Here is a 23,443-nt window from a genome sequence, read left to right as displayed (position 1 = left end):
GAAGAAAGATTTAAAAATAGAGATATAGAATATATTTCATCTGATTCTTACAAACATCAAAATAGTTTAATTACGACTTATATCAGTAACATTCACAAGAATTAATGGAGGGTGTTCCCGACTTCTATTTTGAGCTGCGACAACATAAATTTTTTCGTCGTTCCCTAGTAATCTCAGGCAAGAACAAACGCTTCACTGCACTGAAGACTAATGATGCCGCGTAGTGCCTGAGAACGCTTACGTCGCCTTGTACGGCGGAGCTAGACGAGTTAATGTGCCAGCAGAAGTCCAGGTATCTTTATTGACATGTTCTATTATCTCTTCTGTGTCAATCAGTAGGAAACAACAAGATCATAGATACAAATTACGAACGATTGCTTGATTCCAACAATATTTGGAGCACTAAATTGTAATATGCCATAAAAAATAGTTCCGTGGAGAACTAAGAGAAATAAAGAGTGGAGAAATAGTTTCCGTTTTTGGAGAACTTTTTAGACCCTGCCGCCTCGACTGAAGGAGACGAGAGTTTGAGGCGAGACACGGCACACCGGCGCCTGAGGCGGTGAGACAGCCCTGCGTCAGCAGTGCTGCTGCAGGCAGGCGCTACGGCCGCAGTTGTGCAGTAGGCAACGGGCAACATTTACGGCCGTTAAAACCTTTGTGCACAGCGATAAACTATCAGTCATCAGAGTTGTATTCAATTATAGGCCTGGGCCTATATACTTTCAAAAAAATTTAAGAGATCGTAAGTTCATCAGCAAATCATTGATGACCCTTCGAGCAAAATGCACCAATCATAGACAAGAAAATAGAGCGTAAGTACTTACGTGCACTTAGCGAGTTTTGAAAGTATGAAACAGTCGGCAGTGAAAGTATGAATGGAAGTATTATCTTCTACCATATTATTCACCTCTAGAGGCCTGGTGATCAGAGGTCACAACATAACAGGAACAGTCACGCTTCCCTCGAGGAGCTCTGACCGCCCCTGCCTGACGAGCTAAGAAGTGCGCGACTACAGCTCCTGGTAGACACAACCATGCTGCCCTAACCTCAGCGCGGCCAATGGTAATTCCAGTCTTGGCGGGCAATATCAAAAATAACGAGGCACATCAAAATCATCATAAGAGTGAATACAAATATTTCACAGCACCAGAAATCGTACACAAATGAGAGGCAGTGCATAAGCCTCCTCTATCTAGACTGAGACTTGATAAACAATGCTTAGGGAACTCCAATATATCCACTTAGACTGACCTGAGCATAACAATATCGAGCATAGTTAAGGCACTTCATGTTACAGCGATCACATTATCAGTATCATAATTATGTAGAAGCATCCTGCACGTCCTCCATGACACGACCTACAGAAACGTGCACACACCTACGGCAACACAATAAACCTCCAGTAAACGCGGCTGAAGTAAGCAACTTTAGAACATTACTTTACATTTGTAGTAGAGATGGCAGGTATTGCTCAGCTAGGGCCCGTAGGAAGACGGTTTCCTGGAATAATAAATGATTGCCATGTAACCGAGATCCAAATTGGGGGATTAGTGACGACCAAATAAAAAAACACTCGCGCACTTTGTTTTGTATCTAAATTATGGCATCAGCAGAGACAATGTTCAATGTTGAGACCAAGCCATGACTTAACATCGGCACAGAGCAGCGGCCACCGCCGACACAGAGCAGAACGCTAAAATTAATTCGAAAAAAAACAATCAGTTTGGCTGTTGAATCATGACATTTTTATGTCTTTGAGACTCAAATTACTGCGGTAGGGACAGCAGCAGCCAAACGCGGCACATTAAATAAGCATCAACCAACCCCACGAGAAAATAATTGACGCGATTACATGCAAAAGCTTTATATAAGACCACAACGATAACGTAAATTAGAGTAGCAACCATTTGAAACTTAAGATTACTCCCAAACATTTAATAGCAACACCAAATGAGTATGTGAGAGCCTGAGTCTTGAGTAAAACTTATAAGCGCATACCTGACTACAATATTTCAATATTATAAGCGCAATTGACTACAATATTCAGTAATGATGAACAAACTAATTATAGGAATGAAAGATAAGTAAAGTGGGACTCAAGCTGAGGTAAAATGAAAACATCATTCACTAACTTGCCATTAATAACATGAAAATAATTCAAAGTCATCAGAAAGTCAAAAGTCATCAGAAAGTCAATTCAATATATTAATTAATTAAAAATATCTCACGGGTTCAATCATAATGACTCTTGGCTTAAATTTCAGACCGCGAAATTTTCACTAACCCAACAACTTAAAAAGTAGAAAATTACGACTGCTTGTGAGGTGATATCTCAGAGCGCTTGTGAGGCGCTGTCTCATTGATCAGCAGAAAATGTTCACATGACACACTATCTGAACAAAATGAAATGAATGCGCAAGCGTACAAACGCAGAACATCTCTCTGTCAATTGCAAGAGTAAATGCGGAGAAACCGTAGACGACGGCGTCTCAGAGGACGTGGTAGTTGGTGGGCACGAAGGGCATCTTGGTGACGACGGAAGGCTGCGGTTTGTTCCTGACGAGGACCTGCACTTGAGTGCCGGGCCTGGCGAGGGCAGCGGGCACGTAGGCCATGGCGATGTTGCGCCCCAGCGACGGCGAGGGACAACCGCTGCACACCTGCGACCATGACAGCATCATTATGTACTATAATAAAACCTGCACTGTATGTTCCTAAGTTTTGTAAACAACAATATAATAGTACTTGATGTTACTTATGCGTTATGAATGATTTAAGCTAACCGATCAAGTCCACTGCACGCAGATGGCACCGCAAAATTTTGTCGTGTCTTCGTCTCATTGCAATGAAATGTACGGCCATTGGCAAGAGTAAGCTAAACTTATCAATACGCAGGCGAGGGCAGCGGGCACGTAGGCCATGGCGATGTTGCGCCCCAGCGACGGCGAGGGACAACCGCTGCACACCTGCGACCATGACAGCATCATTAGGTACTATAATAAACCTGTACTGTGTTAGTCTTGTGTGCTACAGTAAACCTGTACTGTATGTTAGTCTTGTGTACTATAATAAACCTGTACTGTATGTTAGTCTTGTGTACTATAATAAACCTGTACTGTATGTTAGTCTTGTGTGCTACAGTAAACCTGTACTGTATGTTAGTCTTGTGTGCTACAGTAAACCTGTACTGTATGTTAGTCTTGTGTGCTACAGTAAACCTGTACTGTGTGTTACTTAGTTTTGTAAACAACAATATAATAGTACTCGACGTTTCTTATGCGTCCTGAATGATTTGGGCTAACCAACCACCTGCTGCAGTCATGAAGGAATGTAAATTTTATATTAATAAATATTTCATGATTTGCAGCATTGCAATGACCTCTTATTTGATAGTTGAGACGGCGACGTCCACTACACGCAGATTTCATCGCAAAAATTTGTTTTGACTTCGTCTCATTGCAATGAAATATACGGCCATTGGCAAGAGTAAGCTAAACTTATCAATACGCAATTACTAAAAAAGGTATTTTCACAAAATCGGTAATGAAATTGAGAAGGAAGGCCGTATTATATTCAGTACACAGGAATGTTGAGGCACGTTATCAACAGGAATGTTGAGGCACGTTATCAACAGGAATGTTGAGGCACGTTATCAACAGGAATGTTGATGCACGTTATCAACAAGAATGCTGATGCACGTTATCAACAGGAATGTTGACCTGGCCGATGATGTCGCCGTTGTGGGTGACGGGGGCGGGGGGGCGCAGGGGGGCGCCGTCGCTCGTGAGGCCCACACGTCGCACGCGGGGCCCCTCCTGCAGCTGCCGCATGATCACCTGCCCACCAGGGGGTGGATAGCTAGAGGTCAGCATAGCCCAAGTCCACAGTGCAATTCACATACCTTCCCGAGCGTAACGCAGCCGGGCATCTTCACGGCTTTTGACACAACGCGCCCACCACAAAAGCGACGTTCAGTCACAGGCCGGAGCACAACTGGCCGGAGCGCAACAGGCTGCTCCTAACGTAACCTAACCGAACCTATCCCGCGCCTCTGTTGCGGTAGGGCCTGTTGCGCTCCGGCCAGTTGTGCTCCGGCGCTGTGGAGCAGTGGCTATGTTGTGCATAGCGGATTTACTGTTAGCCGGAGTTACCCACAGCTCATTGATCTGAGGCTATGTGTAGATATTGCATGCTGATGGTTGGCGTTGGGCCCAGGGCCTGATTACGCGTCAATTTTGTTACCCACGGCTGCGCTCCCCACACCAGGGGGCGTCTCTGCCCACCAGGGGGCGTTGCCTATCGTCATGACAGACATGCGCCCTGTTACTTTATTTTTGGACGATGGCGGACAATTATATATGCACCATCACCTGATTTCGCCATAAGCCAAGCAGAAAGGAACGGCATTGTCAACATTTAGGATGGCGGACAACTGATCACTTGGTTTCGCCACAAGCCATGCAAAAAGGCGCGACATTGTCAACATTTAGGATGGCGGACAATTGATCACTTGGTTTCGCCACAAGCCATGCAAAAAGGAGCGGCATTGTCAACATTTAGGGTGGCGGACAATTGATCACTTGGTTTCGCCACAAGCCATGCAAAAAGGAGCGGCATTGTCAACATTTAGGATGGCGGACAATTGATCACTTGGTTTCGCCACAAGCCATGCAAAAAGGCGTGACATTGTCAACATTTACCGTGGCGGAGGATTAATCACCTGGTGTCCGGGGAAGCCACCCTCTTGTCTCCTGCGCTTGGCCACGGTCCAGGCAAGCCCCGCCTCCACGGGGGTGGTCTCCTCAGTCATGTCGTTACCTGCGCCACAAACATCATACGTACTTTATGTAGTTGCAGGCGTATATAATCTCATTCGTTTTTCAATTAGCAATTGAAAAATTTTTCAAATTGTATCCACAATACCCTTGATTTGTACAACTGTCATTTGCAATGTTCTATTTTAAGTGTTGCAAAACCTTCACCTGCTTGATAATGAAAATTGTATTTTCGAAAGGTAGCAATAGGTACATTAAAATGTCGTATGTAATAATATATGTATCATCATACATATAGTAAGTACCTATATATAGTATAGTAAGTATTAACTGCAAGCACATTGCAGCGGCAAGTGTAGTGTTGTATGTAGTGGCATGCTTGCCACTAATTTCAATTGCCTGCAGTTATAAATTATGGTAGGAGGATACGAGAGCAACATATTAATGATAAGAAATTTGCTAAGAAATAGACACCATTGCACTGTGCTGCATTTATTTGAACGAGACATTAAAATTTTTGGGCCGTATATTCAATGATATTGTAATGAATGTGCAGAAAGCTACTAGCCATAGACGAATAGACATTGCTTTTATCCATTGTAATGGAAGTGAAGCAAGCTACAAACCATAAAGACACGTGGAATGATATTGTAATGAAAGTGAAGCAAGCTACTAACCATAAAGACAAAGTCCAGCCTCAAGTCTGAGTGTGTCCCGAGCACCCAGCCCAGCAAGCTGCACGGCGCTGTCCTGCAGGAGCAGCTCGCACAGCTTCACCGCCTCCACGTTGGGCACGGAAATTTCAAAGCCGTCCTCGCCAGTGTAGCCACAGCGTGTCACTCTACACACTTTTGAGTCACCCACTGAGCATTCCACTGAGCTCATGAAGCCAACTTCGCTCAGGTTGGCTGAGCAGACTTTCTTCCCGTCATGAAATTAAAGGACAGAAGTAAATACCCAATAAATCAAGAGGCTAAAAGATCTACACACCTTCTGATTTAATGCCCTGGGCCTTTACTTTAAAAAAAAAAATTAAGAGATCATATGTTCATCAGCCAATCATTGACGGCCTTTCACGCAAAATCCACCAATCATAGACAAGAAAATAGAGCATAAGTACTTATGTTCACTTAGCGAGTTTTGAAAGTATGGCCCCTGGTACACTATAGGGTCATGGCAAGACCGTGCTTTGCCAAACAAAACTAAAGATCATGCCATTCCTGTGAGTAAGTTGCATTTATAATTAACAAAAGTCTAATTTATAATTAATTCAATACAACTAAAAAGTGCTGCTTCAGAGGGAAACTGAAAGAAAAGAGAAAATTACAGAGCCCACATGCCTACAGCAGCAGTCAGCAGCTCAGCTTTGAGGGGTTCAGCCAAACTTGCTGGCCGTTACCATTAAGGCAAGAGGATATCAAATGCTATGATGACAGTTTCCTATGCACTGAGTATAAGAAGCGATTATTAACATATGGGAAAAATGGCGGATGAATATCAAATGATATGATCAAATAGTTTCCCATGCACCGAGTATAAGAAGCGATTATTAACATATGGGAAAAATGGCGGCTGAATATCAAATGATATGATCAAATAGTTTCCTATGCACTGGGTATAAGAAGCGATCATTAAAATATGTAAAAAATACTGGATGAATATCAAATGATATAATCAAAGTTTGCTATGCACCAAGTATAAGAAGTAACAATTAAAATATGTAAAAAAATAACGGACAAATATCAAATGATTAAATCAAATAGCAAGCTAGGTACTTCATATGCACCAGGCAAATGAAGAGATCATTAAAATATGTAAAATATAGCAGATGAATTTCAAGGTATGCCTTTAGGTGGCCTTCAAGCTCTGGAGCTCTTCAATTTAATACAAAGGATATTTCAATAGCAATAAATAAATTTCAAATTTAATATATGAACAAGTGAAATAATTATGATTAGACTGTGAAACGATGTCACATCAATAGTACTACTATTTAGAATGCTTAATAAATTATTCTTGAACAACTTTGTATATACATTGAACAAGTTGTAGGACAATTCAATATATTATATCCTTTTGAATTTATTGAGACAAAATAGTTATAAATAAAAATTATTTGCTTTATGTTTAGATAGGAAGCAGCTTGGGTTTGGTGACATATAGTTACCCACTGTTTAGACATTCATACCCAAAGTGTTAAGAGTTTTTTATTTGGTTCCTTTGGTCCAGTTTGCTGCAGGGAACTAGCCAAGTAATGCTAAAAATAAAGTGTTCTAGTGTAAGCTTTGGTAATAAATAATGAGTTAAATGTAAGGAGAGTGAGAAGCAAATATAATGGTGCTCACCTGGAGAACGTTGGCAGCACATGGACCCTGCAGTGCCAGCAAGGAATGGTCGTCCATGAGAAGCAGCGAGGCATCACCTCCCTGGCTGCGGTGTTGTGCAAGCGCTGACTGCAACAGGGGCAGCACTTTGTGCCGACACCCAGCATTGCTCACCAGATAAATTGACTCTGCAAACAATGACACAAAAACACACTCCTGAGTCTTAACTATTGCTTTGAAATCACAGTGCATGATTATATTTGTTTGTTTGATTAAAATAATTTATAATAATAGGTACGGTAGTTATTGATGTCACAGCCATGAGCACTCAGACTTGCCCCAAAAGTCACCGAGCAACTCATCACAGGACTGGCAACTCAAACCCTATATAAAATGAGTTAAGAATCTGTGTTTCATCATACTACTTTAACCTGTTATTTGCTACCTTTTTGTGTTCAACAGTGAAACTTCCATTTGAGGCTAGCATCTAGGATGACACTGATATAAAGGAATGTTTAGACATCAGTATATAAATATCAGCTGTTGGCCAGAGACTGAGATGGGAGAGAGCATAAAGTGAAAGGACAGAGATAGGATCAGCTAGAAACTGCCCACGGCCTCAAAATCTTTGCAACCACAAATATGCTGTTGAAGTGATTACAAGATTATATGTTGGCTGAACTAGCAAGGGAGCTTGGACTTCAAATCGTTCTACTGGTCTTGAGGCTACGAGACCAAGCAGCTCTGTATAAATGACTCTTTAATGAAGATATCAAACTTGCAAAGCAAGGATTGGTGAGATGTAAGACACCATAAAGGAACATATTTCAACTAGTTGAATGGTAACATGTTATCATTAGAATTGATTTCATCTTGAAGCTTTTTGCATTAATTATCTATTTTCATTACCAACTCTCTAAAACGGAACTAAAACAAAAGATGGTTGTTCCAGTTAACTATGGCGTCTGCTCACTTATGCAGGTATGCTAAAATTATTGAACTTTCCAGCTGCTTCAACATCCTTGCTGTCCTCTTATTTTAAATTATGTAGGCTCTTTTATGGCAAGTCAAGAGTTAGAATTGTGCAAATATCTCCCAATTATGTTGTTTAAATTGGATTATCATATTAGGTAGGGCAGTGCTTATCTGTATATATTTCAGGGGTAAAATTATTGTATTTTGTGCAAAGTTTGTCGTTTGCATTTTTGCAGAGCAGTCATTCTAAGGAAAATGACCATGTGCATTTCAGCCAACTACAAGCCAAATTCAGGGACCAGTGACAAGGCATTTTTTGTACCAATCCTGTCCAGTCTAGTAACCAGGAGGACTCTTCCAGTTGAGTCTCCTTCACTGCTTGCCACCAATAAGCTAACCACCACCACCACCACCTTCATGACTTTCATGATTACAAATCTTAACTGATGACACTTCCATTCTGTTTGGATCCAGTTGGGGATATTAGGAATTCTTGGTTTTTCATGTTGGGTTCATCCTATTATTCACAAGCCAAGGGCTCAAGAAAGTACAAGAGACTATGGTGCTGAGATTACTCAGTAACAGCCACCTAAGAAAGCCCATCAGGAGAAGTAGTCCCGCAAACCAAGAGTCAGAAAAATACAACTGAGTGCAAAATTTGCAAGGAACATCAAGATAACTAAGAGCACAAAGTGTATTCAAAATAATTCTTACTTTCCATGGAAGCACACATGCATGCACATTTTGCAACAAAAAATAATATTAATTACCCAGTAATATTGCAAGCCCTAAAGTTCCCTGTATCATAAAAAAGCAATTAAAGGGTATAAATGTGCTTGTGAATAGTGCAGAGACATCTTGATAGTTGAGAATATACAGAACAAATATGCTTGCAGGTACATCAAAAACATACCAGAATTCTAGCAATAAAGTAATAGAAAGTCCATGTGTTTCTCTCACTAAATCATATCATGATTTCTGGGTTCATCTTCTTCCCCAACAAAATAAATGTTTATGCTAACGTGGAGCCTGTTTTCACCCTGTTAGATTGCATGATCTTTGTAACTGTGTTACATCCAAAATAACCTCACCAGTCTCCTAAAGAAGCCACTGATGCTCTATGGACATCATGAACTTGATACATCATTATTGTTTCAACACTAACATGCATTGGCAAACAAGGCTCAAGTTATCAAAATTTCATGAATATTAGGATATTAGCAAATATAGTACTTGAAAAATGAAGTTAATTGAAGCTTCTTACCTTTGCTGGTGCTGCTCACAATGAGATCATCTATGATACCGCCTTGATCATTAGTGAAGAGAGTGAGGCATCCATTGTCAGGCTTGAGGCTCTTTATGTCAGCTACAGTGAGTGACTCAAGGAACTGAATGCGAGAAGGCCCAGTAATTTGTGCCTGCAGCATGTGCGACACATCAAATAGGCCACATGAAGATCTCACGTGAATGTGTGAGGCAGAAACACCAATCTGTAACATTGATGACAATAATTTACATTGATTTTTTCAGCTAAATTTTGATGTAGACACATCAGACTAGAAAAATTCTAAGAAGTATATTTTCACACACATCAAGTTATCTCACTGCAAGAGAATATTTTAAAAAGTTCAAAATGGTTGCCATCATAGCATAGCATGCTTTTTTCCTAGGCAATTGATTCAAACTCATATAGCTTCAGTTCTGAATAACAATAAAATGAAAAATTGTGCATGTTATACAGGCAAGTTCTTTTGGTATGCCAGTAAAATTACACACTTGAAATAGGTACACAAACCATAATAGCTGCAGTCTAAAGTACAGGCATTTTGCACCACTCAACATATCACATAAAACATTATTGTTCAACTGCATTGCACTTGAGTCAATTATTTTGGATTTGCACATCCAACTTAGGGCCTAGCACCTAATAAATCATTACATTAATACTTGTTTCAAATATAATGAAGTATTTTGTTTACTTTGTGAAAGTGTAATAAAATTCAAGCATATTCAGCTAGCCAGAAAAAATCATAATTCATGTCATTATTAATAGTATTGGTATATGTTATACATCTGCCCAGCCCAGCTTGTTGAAAGGGTACATTTCAAAATTTTTAAATTTGTAAGACATATAGATTGTCAAAAATGTACATTTTTATATAGTCTCACCACCCAGGAACAAATTAATCACTCTTGCTCATTACCCCTTTATATTTATTTTATCACTCTTGCTCATTACCCCTTTATATTTGTTTTATCACTCTTGCTCATTACCCCTTTATATTTGTATTCTCATCCACTGCCCCCTTGTCATAACAAACAGTATGTTTGTTAGCTACCTTAGCTACCATCATAAAAACATTCATACATTGGTACTACTTACACTAGTATCAGGGGTAGGTAGCACTGGACCAAATAGCACTCATTAAAAAGTATAATTTTTTTTAATTCAACTAGAAAATGTCAAGGTACGTATATAATAATAAAACTGTTTATCCACTTAAACCAATGATTATATGTAATGCCTTCATTATCATGCATCAAGGAAAGTTTTACTTGAAAATTATGGCCACAAAAAATTTCAATAATCACTGTACAGAGGTGATGTCAACATTCGTTAAGTAAATTTAATGAATGACATATTGTTAGTGTGCTTATAAGTATTCAGCTATCCACAGCTGCAACACAGTAGCAATATTAGATTCACAAATATAATATCCAGCATACAAGTGGCTACATGGTTACAGATGTAGGAAATAATTTTTCCATGCTGCGTTTCTATTTTTGAAGCCTTGAGTTTAACATTTTTGCAGCAATAAAAACAAGTTTGAACAAACAATTCCTTGTTTTCATTCAAGCTGCAAGCTCTCTCTGAACTGTCAAAAATTTACTAATATTATCATAATATTTCCACCCATAAACATGAACATGAGCCCAATGAGTGTGAGACATGCAATATAAGAGTCTCTTTAAGAGGCCGGTGGAGCGGCCACCAGGCACGTTAATCCCTATGAGGGTTCTTAACAATGAAGGCAACCAATAACTCTCCTCCTAAATAAGATACAAGTCTGAAATTTGGAATGGTGATCTGGCTAATTATTTTCAATTAACGGAAAGTAAGATATATTATGTAAACTATGTATTATCACTTTTATCACAAACAAAAATTTTAAACCATATGAAGATCGTAAAATGAGCAAATTTTTCTAGCGCGACAACATTTTCTAACATTTTCGCGACACAAGTTAATTTAACTATTTATTCTTCATTGATCTCTACACAAAGCATTTTTGAATCATTCTTTTAGCATTAGATATTAGTCGACATTATTAGTGGTGAGTGAAAATTCCATAGATTTAAGCAAGACCTGACCCATTGTCGTACCGGGTGTTGGCGCAGCCTACTCTCTGGCAATAAATCTTCTGTCATTCAAGGTAAACATTCCTTCTTCCCTTCCTCTTCTCTTCGCAGTTCCTTTCGATCAGCTTTCAGAGCCCTTGTCTGAAGCTGCGGAGTCTTTTAACAGGTCTAAACTAACAATGCATGTTTCCATGCATCTTCAATAATATGAAAATGTTGTTAAGGTGATCGTAAATGAGCATCATGCGTTAGGATGATTACGAAGAGTTAATCGAAATAATGTTTTAAAATATGAAGATAATGAATGCATAAACAGCACAATTTAATATAAAATTTCCCATTTGCTACCACACGAACGATTATTTTAATGCAAATTATTGAATTAAATGAGCTAGAATAGAGCATATTGAATTCTAAACCTATATGGTACTATGCAATCATGGGAGCATTCATGTCAATCTTGAAATTTTAAATGTCAGAAATTCATTACAAACTGCTAAGAAATGTATTTAAATTCATATCATTCTACTTCTGTAAAAAAATTTCATGATTAAAAGGAGCCCTCAACAATACTTTGCCATTGCTTAATAATTTTTTAATATTAATGTCAGACTCAGCCCACTGACTTACTGTCATACTGAATTACTGATTCAAGTTATTATTATTGTGATTGTAATAGGATGATTCATATGATAATGAAAGAGGAAAATCTAAATATATAATGTTTAAAGCTACGATGCGTGTTCCCATGAACAGAGTTCTGAATTAAAAAAGGCTTTATTCAATAATTAGCTATTATTAATTATTATTAATCAGAGTAAGAATTAGCGGTCAATTGCTTTGTGATCTTTTTCATAATAACTGTCAATTGATTCCAGTGAAAATTATATAAGAATTAGAATTACCAGCAGCAGTACATTGTACATGGTTAGTGATTACAGTATAAGCTTTCATTTTCACTGGCGTTTTTCTAACCTTTTCACTGCTTTTTAGGCACCAATAATTTTAAACAGCTACACTGTTTTTTTTTAATGTTTCAAGATTAAAAAAGACTGCCAAAAAGACTGCCACTTTCTGCAAGGTTCACAACACAAGATTGTTTACAAATGTGGTGGATAGATGATGACAAGAGAGTGAGCTCGGAGGGGAAAACAGATACCCTTATACCCTTACCTATCGAATTTCTGTGGAGGCTGAGGTGACAATCAAATCAACAAACTGCCTGAAAATCTCCCCATAATTTTACCATATTTTATGATTTGAAATTTCTCGCACTTAATATTGCAATTGATGTTTATGGAAGGGCTTCAAATCAAATATCGAATAAAATCATAACAAACTAATCCGTTTGCAGCTAGTAAAAATATTTCGAGTGATATTAGCGATGGAGTTGTCCATTAATCCATGAGTTCATACTCAAAAAACGATTGCATTTCAATGTTACAAATTATAAATTAGTTAACATTGCTATATTACAATATCTATTAATGAATGATACCAGTCAGTCAGTCCATTAATGTGTATAGTTATAGTAGTATACATACATATACATACATATAGATATAGTATAACTATACATACTATACAGTTATGTATAGGTATAGAAGGTAGGTGAGGGGACGAGGGGACACACCACACTCTGACACGACCATCGGCTAAAAGCAATAAATAACTTCCAACCCTTCCCTTCGTTCGGAGAGGAGGCATTCGATTATTCTAGCCTTTTATTTCTTCACCAGTTCCCAGACTGTTCATTGTTTTTGAACAGTGACGAAGTATTCCAAACATAAAAAATTATATATAATATTAATGAACAGACTACATCATTACTAGGAATGACATATAACAGAGGTTTCAGGAAAGACAATGAGACTGTAATGTAAAATAAAAGCTGTTGTAAAATTAAAAGTGTACAATAAGTCTGTCTTCAAATTTTTTACTTAGCTTTGGGGCGTTGAATAATACACTAGTTGACAAACCACGCTGCTCTGTCCCGTATATGTTATGCGCACTCGATACATGGCCCAATTATTTAAGCAATTAATTCATTCACCAATTCCTCTCTACATTCATCCTTTTCCTCCAACTCCCTCAATCATTCAGTCCCCCGTTGTTCGCTGCCCCACCTTCCTACTCTTCCCCATGCACCTCCTCTTGAAACCACAGCCTCCCCTATCCACAGCATTCCTTTATTCACGTCGACAGCAGAGGAAACTCTCAGTAAACTTCCAAAGTAACCAGTAATCATTTTTTTTGAAAATCATTCAATAAGTGAACAGATTAATATCACGAATATAATTAAAATAATTTTATCAACATAAACTATAGTTTCCTGGCTTTCTTCAATGTGCGTAAATAGTTTTGAGCCGGCTATTATTTGCGTAAGAAACTAAACAATCGTAGTTGCAAATAATCATGAATAGTCTAAATGATCAGAATAGACCAGTGGATACTGTTCGCAGTGCACTGAATTTCGCCCATCGGCAGCAAACGGTTTATGTACTAGTGAAAAATAAGCCGCTGTCTGCAGTGAAGATGAGAAATTTTGCAGTAACTGAGGAACTCGAGAGATTTTAAAAAGTAATGAAAATGTATGCCTCAACGTGTTGACATGAAGTTATGGTATTTATGCTCGAGCATTCGTAGTAAATCATTCGTAGTAAATCTTCGCAGTAAATCGTTCGGTAATTACAAGTTTTATTTTTACAACTTCTACACAATAATGGACGCAAAATGAATAAGAAATTTTTATCAGTACAAATGGAGACAGTGTGGACGGTATGCGTGGAGAGTGGAGGAGAATGCGCAGCCAGACAACGGATGGCCAAGTTTGGACTGAGGCAGAAACTCGAGCGAGCGAATTTTACAAGCGGCTGCGGCCCGGGCTCGATGCTGAGTTCCGCGACCGCTACCCCAGACTCTTAAGAGTGCAGATCACAGGTGCTCTTAGCAAAATAGTGAGTGTTTCACTATCATTTACAAATGTTCTCTTCTTTAAACCTTCCACATAAAACATAGTTTAGTAATGGATCATTCAAGGATACAAATCAATTGCTATTTTGTTACCTTTATTCACATTCTAATATATGTCTGTATTTTCCTAAACATGGCATATGTTTTTAAATCACTCTATCAGACTTTGATTCCTTAATATTGGAACTGAAAATCTCATGATTTCTTTTATATGAATCTAATAAAGTATTAATGCTTCATTTCACTTTAGAGTTTTCAGTTCACAATCTTTAGGTTTCCTTAACTTATACTTTACATGTTCAAAGCCAATCTGCGAATAATAATTATCATTAATTTTATTTATGTTACAGTTGACACAGCAATGTTGAGTCCACTTCAACCAGATCTGTTGGCCCCACCAAGAACACATAAAAAAATAACATCATGACAATTGTTGTTCAAAAGATCTTTTTTATACAAGGTTGATAGAATACCAGAGAATGTTTCTTATTGATAATTTTATGCCAGCAAGATCTCATTTGACTCGTTGAGAAGAAAAATAATAAAATAACAATATAAAACCTTATCTGGTATTCAATCAAACTTACATAACAGAACTATGGGATGCTGGGTTGAGCTGGAGCTGGAGCTATGAGCTGGGTTGTTCAGTGTTGTATAAAGATACCTACACAAGTTGAATAAGCAAATTAAGAAGCTTGATTTAATGAGTGCAAATTAGGGATGGGCAATCATAAAGGGTATAATAAAATTATGCATATAATTGATACCTAGGCTATAAGTAGAATTCTGAAATGGTAATGAGATTTAATAACATTGCAATTGGTAAATAGCAAGAATTAGTTTAGTTAGTTAGTCTCAGTTTGGTTAAGTGACATACAAACTGGGGCTTTTGCATTTGCTCTACTTTCCTAGCCATGCACTCTGAATTTGAATTGTTGCACAATATCTTTTCACAAAATGGCTTTCCATCGCACCTGGTGTTCACCAAAATCAAAAGTTTATGTCCAAGCAATATACTGCAGTTATTCCCAAGTGTGACAATAGGAAAGTTGTTTACTGTTCTTTTCCCTACTTGGCCCCGCATCTGAGACTATGTCAAAGGAATTAAAAGTTTTATTTGCTAAATATCTTTTGGATGTAAATCTTCATGTGTTGCTGGTTAACAATTCTGGAACCAGCTCATTTTTCAGGTTTAATCATACCCTACCTGTTCTTATGCAATCGTCACTAGTTTACAGATATAGTTGTGCGCAGTGCACATCAGCATATGTCAGTATGATGTCACACAATTTCTATACTAGGCTGGCTGAGCATAAGGGCAGGAGTTATAGAACGGGGAACCTACTTGCACATCCACCTCATTCTGCTATACATGTTCATGCCAAGCAGTGCAACACCTCTGTATCCGATAGTGATTTTAAAATTCTAGCTTCCACATCCGGGGTTACTGATTTATGCATTTTAGAATCCCTATATATATTCAAACAGAAGCCTAGTTGAAATGCCACTTTTAGCTCCATTCATCTTGAAATAGTAAATAGATACAGTAAGCCATTTACTAGCGTTAATTTCATGTCTTATTTATTTATTCTCCATTTTAAAACCTAACATTGCCTTTTACTTTACTGATTGATTGTATTTGTGTTTCTAGGACTGAAGTTCTTCTGAACTGAATTTTGTGAACTGAAGATGGAACTGGACTCTGAAACATTTTCTCTTATAAAGATATGGTGAATTTTTGTGGTATTGTTTTTGCTTTTAAATTCCTGATCTAGTACATCGTACAGTGATCTGTTTTGGTGGTGAAGAATGATTGTCTCTGCATCTTCATTTGCATTTCTGACAGAAATTTTTGTTTTATTCCATTGATGGAAGTTATACCTACATATCTTCTCCATTCTATAAATTATATCTGCAATACACAAGCTGGGGAAATGTAACTTAAATTAGTCCCTGAAGGCTGGTTTTTAATTTATGTGTTGGTGTTCAAAGAGAGTTTTGTTAAACAAAGTTAAACAAAACTCTAACAAAAACAATACAAAAATGGAGATGTAATGTAATACATTTCCAGAGAGGTAAATGGGATAAACAAAATGAAGAAAATATGCTTTAAAACAAAGCTGCATTATCAGCTCATTATCTGTACAACAGATCATATGAAAGAGTGGATGGGCAGGGCTAGGATGGGCAGGGCTAGGATGGGCAGGGCTAGGATGGGCAGGGCTAGGGCTAGGATGGGCTGGGCTTGGATGGGCTGGGCTAGGATGGGCTGGGCTAGGATGGGCTGGGCTTGGATGGGCAGGGCTAGGATGGCACCTGAAATGCAGCCCCTTCTCATGGAAGATCCCAGATTGACTCTAGCATACACAATTACTACTGAAATTTCAATACAATTTAATAACCCACAAGAATGGTGTACCTTATATTTCAACTTAAGTGTATGAATATGAGATATTTTCACACTCTTTGAAAGTTTGTGGCACCTCAAAACACAATGATATAGTCCAATGAGTTAATTTTTAAAAAATCATTTTGTAAACATGCCATTATTGCATCTTAAATTTTGAAAAAAGGTTTGAAATATATCATTCTCGAAAATACAAAATTATATCTTTTTAAAGGACCAGCCCCTTGAGATATAAATATAATAAGACAAAATATTTTATTTAAATAGTATTTCACAGCATTTAATAACCATTATTCCACTATAATAATAAATTTTCAACAAAAAGTATATAAAAACTTATTTCTGCTCCACCCTAGCATTAAGTACTTGTTTAGTAACTGTGACTTCACTACAAACTTATTTTGTTACTGCAAGGCAATTTGATTGACACTAAATTTGTTTTGTTTTTGAAATGGAAATTTCTTTTTGAGGCAATCATGTTTGTCAAACAGCAATAGTGGATTAAAGAGCAGTGTCACATAAAAGAGCAACATAAAAGATGCCATAGCAATATTTTCCTTTTAATTGATGATCCAGCCAAGGCTCTTCACATGGTGTACAACCTGACAATATGAATTTGGAGGTTTATATTTCCATGTAGTGATTAGCAGGGAATTAAAATTTATTTTACTAATAATTACTTCATACTCTGTGCTCGTGTTCCTTACTTTAAACTTGCTCTTCATTTACTTATACACAATCGTCTTTTTTATATGAACCTCATAGCCATTTGACAGATATAAATGTTGCACTTCATTTCATCTGAAGTAGAAACAAAATCTTAACTCTGATCATCACCCACATCTGAGCAATGGTTGTTGCCTACCTACCAAAGTAGATAATTTGTTTGTCTCACCTGCTGGAGATAAGCAGCATGCATATGAACCAAAAATGGTAATATTATGAATAAAAATGTATAAATCTAGCAGTTGATGTCCATCACAATCATGCAAGAGAATTTTTGGGGCAGTGGACCAGAATCATGAAGCACAATTAATAAAGTACAGCTAAAAAATGCTCACCTTGCCATAAGTGATAGGCATTGCAAATCCAGCAAAGGGCACTATTTTAGCTCCATGCTTACAGTGAAAGTCATATAAAACAGTTTTTTCCAATAGTCTCTGAGAACTTGTATGAAAATTATTGCTTTTATTGGCCACAATTTGGCCAAATGAATAAGTTCTAATCATCTTGGTGGTAAAAAACATCTTTCTGAAAAGCAGATAATGAAGCAATCAATTAATTATACAGTAGCTACAAATAAAATTTTTTTGAGCCAAGAACTTTTCTATTTTTTTCATATTGGCAGCTGTCGCAGCTTTGGAAAAAGATGCATGTTGCTCAATGACTGAGGAATGTTTAATTCTTGCAGTAACCCCAACAACTAGTCTAGAGCTAAAAAATGTAAGGAGGAATATATCAATATCATAGGCTGGTAAAATATTTATCAAGGGGCAAACCAGATTAAAATATTTAAATCCTAGAAATTTGCATGGGCTGCAGTCAGCTGCTGCAGGCCCCAATCCATCCACTGTGAGTCAATTTGATCATCATACTGCCCAGGCGTCTTGCAGGTCTTCTAGTGGATGCCATGCCACCCAAAATAGGCTTCCTGCTGCTACATATCCAGCAGTGGGAAATAATGGTGCAGTCCTTTTCTCTAGAATGTTTTGTGGGAGAGCTCACCCTCACCAGAGAGCTCTGGGGCAATACATTATTAGCTCTACATGGGCTAAAGCTCATGTTCTACTGAGCTAATGCTCACTAGATGTCATCTTCCTGACTGAGACATGGCATGATGCTGGAATGACCAGCTATCTATCTTCAGCATGGTTTGTCTTTATCATGTTGTTGTTCATTGCGACCATCACGCTCTTTAGGGGGAGGCTCTGGTGGTGGCCGGGGGGAAGGCACTGGAAGAAGGGGGAGATGAGGGAAGGCAGGAAGGGTGGCCAGGAACGCCGCTGCCTCCACAGGACTGTCTCACAATGAGGAGATGCTGAGAAATGTGGGAAATAGGTGCTGGGTGGACTGGAGGGGATCCCTGCACTCCAGGCAGGCAGAGCTAGAGGAGTGTCTAATCCTGGCGGAGTAGGACGCCAGGGAGCTGCAGTATCCCGAGCAGTAGGGGCGAGGGAGCGAGGCCTCCACTGATGCAGTTAGCGGTGGCGGGGCGGAAAGGGCAGCATTTATGGCATTAGTTGCCACAACATGGGAGGCAATCTCCCTGCGGGGGCACCACTTGGCCTCTCCACAGGCACTGGCAGGCATTGTACCATAAGCCAAGAATGGTATAACCAGGTGGCCAAACCTCAACTGGATGGAGGCTTTCATGGGGCAGTCCCTGAGGAGAGCAAAAGCGATGCCGAATGAGGCATGGGAGGGCTGGAGGGCACTGGCAAGGAACTGGGCACCAGCCAGGTCTAGGTGCATGGATAATGGGAGGACTCCTGGTGAAGATGGGTGATCAGGGCCATTTTGAGGCAGCTGGTGGCTAGTCTCAATGAGGTGTTTTGTACTGTTTGCAGGCTGGCAATTACTGTGCATGAGGCAACAGGGTACCAGATGGGGGCTGCGTGGTTCAGGATTGGGTGCCTGATGGTTTGGTTGGTGGCAATAATGTCCTCTTTGGAGAAGCCCCAGTTGATGCCAGCAAGGGCTTTTAGGATGCAAAGAGATCCCGTTGCTTTCGTGGCTATGGCTCTAGCGTGAGGGAAGAACGTGAAATGCATATCCCAGGTGACCCCATGGATTTTGGGGTTTTATCCAGGGGATGATGCCATTGCAGATTGTGGCAGCAGGGTGGGATCGAGATTGATGGGTATCTGGGGTGAAGAGCGTGACCGAGGACTTGCCAGGAGCCATGCAAGTTTCTTGGCAGCCAACCAATCTGCGACGTTCTGAAGGAGCATGGCAAGCTCAGCCTCAGCAGCGTCGAGCCTCGGGGATGACACAAAGATGGTACAGTCGTCTGCATATGAGGCAATGTTTAGGGTTGGCACTGGGATATTGGAGATGAAGTGGTTAAAGAGGGCCGGCAAGATGACCGAGCCCTGGGGCACTCCCGAGTGAATAGCTCTGAGAGGCAATTGCGTTCAGAGGTAGAGACAGGATGCTTGCCTGCCTCTAGGTAGCAGTACAGCCATCGGACCAGATTATGATGTAGGTCCAAGGCCACGATCATGCTCAGGAGAGGGTGGTCGACACTGTCGAAGGCAGGAATCATGATGGTCCATAACCGTCCATTACATCCAGGGCAGTGGTGGTCTTTGACTCTTTGGTACTCAAAATAGCAGGTGACCCCTTGGCAATATTTCAAGTTTTCAACAAAAATGATCTCCAGAGTACATTTTAATTTCTATGAGATTTGCACCACACATCTTCACACAACAAGTGACCAATCAAAACTCCTGTCCCGATTTAGCCTGCCCATCCCTTATTACCCCTGTCCCTGTTTGGGAGTTGGGACGCCGGTCGGAGACCACCACTGCCATGCTTCGAATCAAATGGACTATCATGATCCCTTCCCTGAAGAATGTAGCAGTTGTAGCATACAACACTTATTGACTGTAACATTATCAGCCACACGCCACCAGACAGATCATTATCCTATCCATTGAATTAGACCAATAAGCCTACAGAAAAACAGCCTGACAATGCAGGGCCCAGTGTCATCTGCCAATACGTGAACAAATTTTACACCACCTGGATGGAGTGGGCCAGAGCCGTCCATATCCGTCCCGTGTGTCGAATCAGCCTACGGTCAAACGGATACGCACTGTACAATGATACTGTCAAATGGGGTAAAAAGGGACAGGTGGGGTAAATCGGGATGCACGTCCCACATTTCGTAGAAATGTTGTGGCAGCTAAACTAATCAAAATATTGCAAAACTATAAATAGTAGCATGAACTTCAACATTTTTACTATCTATTATGTATAAAGCTAGTGAAGAAATCAAACATTTACTATCTCTAAAAAATTGCCAAAAATAAGTGTGAAAAGTGCGATTTTGGACAAGTACTTCTACTAAGGTCTGGAGCAAAAAAAATATTTGCCTTATCAAAAAATTTTACTTACAGAAAAGTTGCACACGGGTGTCGGCTTGAAAACACAATTGACTGAATTTGCCTACCGGTATCTCATTCCAAAAAAATGGCAGCCAATTCCGCACGATGGGGTAATAAGGGACACCCCCCCGGGGTAATTAGGGACAACCCTAAAACACATTTACAGCAGATCCTCTGTTAGCAAAGGCCACAGTTAAGATAAATATGGGTTAATCACAAAGATTTTCACCTAAATTTTGAATTTAAGCAAAAATTTAAATTCAAATAAAATCTTCTTAGGGAGCAGAACAGACTGGATGTTGAGCAAAACTCCTAGCATCCAGGTCACTCAATGCAATGGTCACTCCCTAAAGAAGCTTGTTGAGCTCCTTGTCATTACGTTACATCTAAAAGGAAGAGGAGAACTTTGGAGTACTGCTGGTAATAGGTGAGTACACTTTGCATGTTTCCACAGGATGCATGCAGTTCCACTGGCAACCTGGGCTGGTTGGTCGCAGTGAGTACAGATGCAGTCCATTGTCCGCAAGTTACAGTTCAAGCTAAAGTCAGGGTATGAAGGGATGATTCGATGAAATGTTCAGTGGTAGACATTGGACAACCATTACTCTCTGCATCTATGGGCTATTCGCTTCAGAATATCGTGATGTAAAGCTCTTAATATTTAAAGCAAGATGATGTCACGGGCTGGTTTCTGATGGATGGCTTAATCAGCGGCTGATTGGTGGTCATCCGGAAATATACCTACTAGGCATTCCTTTCAAGGCTGATTGGTGCACAAATTTTGTGGTGCATGGCTGCATAGCCACCTCCCCCCTTCTTACTTCTTTTCCAGGTGTCCATGCTGGGTGGACTTGAAGCCGCAGGACAACTGCAAGGATGACTGTTGGGCCTGAGAGCTTCTGCAGTTTTGGACCTCTTGGCATGGAAGTCAGTCCACTTTATTCTCACTTATAAAAGGTCAGTGGATGTGATGGTTGAGCATGACAGCGTGTAGGAGAAAAGTTACACATAACATAAAGAAAATATCAGAAAGCAAGGGCCATTGCTTATAGAACTTGGCATAATAATTGATAATAAAATCGGGTAAACAAATACAAGTAAGATAATTCAAGTCATGCATGCATATACAAGCACATACATACATATGCATATAAATATATACACACACACACATACATGTAAGCATTTCCATTTTGGTCACCAGTCTAAAGTTTGCTAACCCTACCTGACTTCAAAATGTATGCAGTACCATCAAAAATTGAAAGATTATCCTTTGTCCATCAGCATCATAGTTCCCTCCCCCCAAAAGCTTGCGCACAGAATATTGTACATTTATACATCTCAAATTAGCTTTCAGCTCTTGTCTATACTGTGCATGCCGCTGACAATGCAACAAGTAGTGCTCAATCGTATCCACAGTGTTGCACGTAGCACATTGATCAGAGTCGCTCATGTTGAATCTGTGTAGATGGCTTCTGACACTGGCATGTCCAATTCTGAGTCAAGCGGCAGCACACTCCATTCTGTGGGACTTTAGGCAGAGCCAGGGTCACAGTCTGGGTTCATCCATGATGTTGCTTAAAAAAGTCCCCTTCTGGGTGCGAGCAACAGATGTCTTCCATGTTCTAGTCCAGTGTTGATGAAGTTTTCCTCTCAAGACAGTCAGTGACTCTTCTAGGCTCAACACACTTAAGGCTGATTGAGCATTGAGATGACCCATATTGGCTGCCCTGTCGTCTGCCACTTCATTACCCTTTATACCACAGTGCCCTCGCACCCATTGTAGTACTACTATAGAGGCCTGCCTTTTGTGAATCAACTCTTGAATTTTGAAGACATATTCCCTGTAAGAGTGACTGATGGTATTATTGATTGCATGCAATGCTGACTGGGAATCTGTTAACAGCCGGATTTTTTCTGAGCTGAGTCTTGGGTCCAAGCAGCAAAACTCCAAGGCCTTGAGTATTGCAAAGAGTTCTGATCTGATGACTGTATGGGCAGGGTTCAACCTCCATGTAGTGGCATTCCGAAGACTTGGTATATAGTACATGGCTGCAGCTGTCGAACCATTGCTGTACTTTGATCCATCAGTGTATATGTGCACATAAGATGGAAAATTATTGTGGCAGTATTAATTGAACATACCTACCTCTGTTAATTCCTGTGGGGGCATCGCAGCTGCAGGTGCTTTGGATGGAAAGCTGAATGTGAGGTTCCAAGTTGAAATGTGGAGGGATGGGTGAAAGGTTGAGTGTTGGAATTCTTTTTAACCCAGGAACAACTAAGCCGGTTAGGAGACTATGAGCTCTTGCAGAGAAGTAACCATTGGCGAAGTTATGCTCAGGGACACCCACTTCATGGCAGATCTCATTTCCAGATGTGCCTTTAGGACAGCGCAAGATTTTCTGGTACCACTTTAGAAACAGGTAATCAAACCTAATCTCCAGTGGGGGTATGTGGACTTCAATCTCTAAGAAAGTAATAGGAGATGTGTTACGCGCCCCAAGGACAATTCTC

General features: G+C 39.6%; 1 protein-coding gene across 1 annotated transcript; it reads right to left on the bottom strand.

The window, feature by feature from the left end:
• Positions 1-2,485: 2,485 nt before the first annotated feature.
• Positions 2,486-18,069, bottom strand: LOC108681857 (aminomethyltransferase, mitochondrial). Its single transcript, XM_047885271.1, has 7 exons — positions 17,879-18,069; positions 9,342-9,567; positions 7,124-7,290; positions 5,456-5,699; positions 4,724-4,821; positions 3,723-3,839; positions 2,486-2,663 (listed from the first exon to the last, which is right to left on the bottom strand). Exons 1-7 carry the CDS (start codon positions 18,062-18,064, stop codon positions 2,493-2,495), a joined length of 1,209 nt encoding a protein of 402 aa, XP_047741227.1. The 5' UTR covers positions 18,065-18,069; the 3' UTR covers positions 2,486-2,492.
• Between the last annotated feature and the right edge of the window lie 5,374 nt (positions 18,070-23,443).

Source organism: Hyalella azteca, unplaced genomic scaffold, assembly GCF_000764305.2.
Source record: "Hyalella azteca isolate HAZT.00-mixed unplaced genomic scaffold, Hazt_2.0.2 contig17452, whole genome shotgun sequence".
Lineage (NCBI taxonomy): Eukaryota > Metazoa > Arthropoda > Malacostraca > Amphipoda > Hyalellidae > Hyalella > Hyalella azteca.
This window is presented reverse-complemented; position numbering and strand designations above follow the sequence as displayed.

Coding starts and splice junctions, on each gene's coding strand:
- LOC108681857 (XM_047885271.1), bottom strand. CDS start 18,064: ATGTTTTTTACCACCAAGATGATTAGAACTTATTCATTTGGCCAAATT. Junction 5,700..7,123: donor GTGCTGCCAACGTTCTCCAG/GTGAGCACCATT, acceptor CATGACGGGAAG/AAAGTCTGCTCAGCCAACCT. Junction 4,822..5,455: donor GGCTGGACTTTGTCTTTATG/GTTAGTAGCTTG, acceptor TTTGTGGCGCAG/GTAACGACATGACTGAGGAG.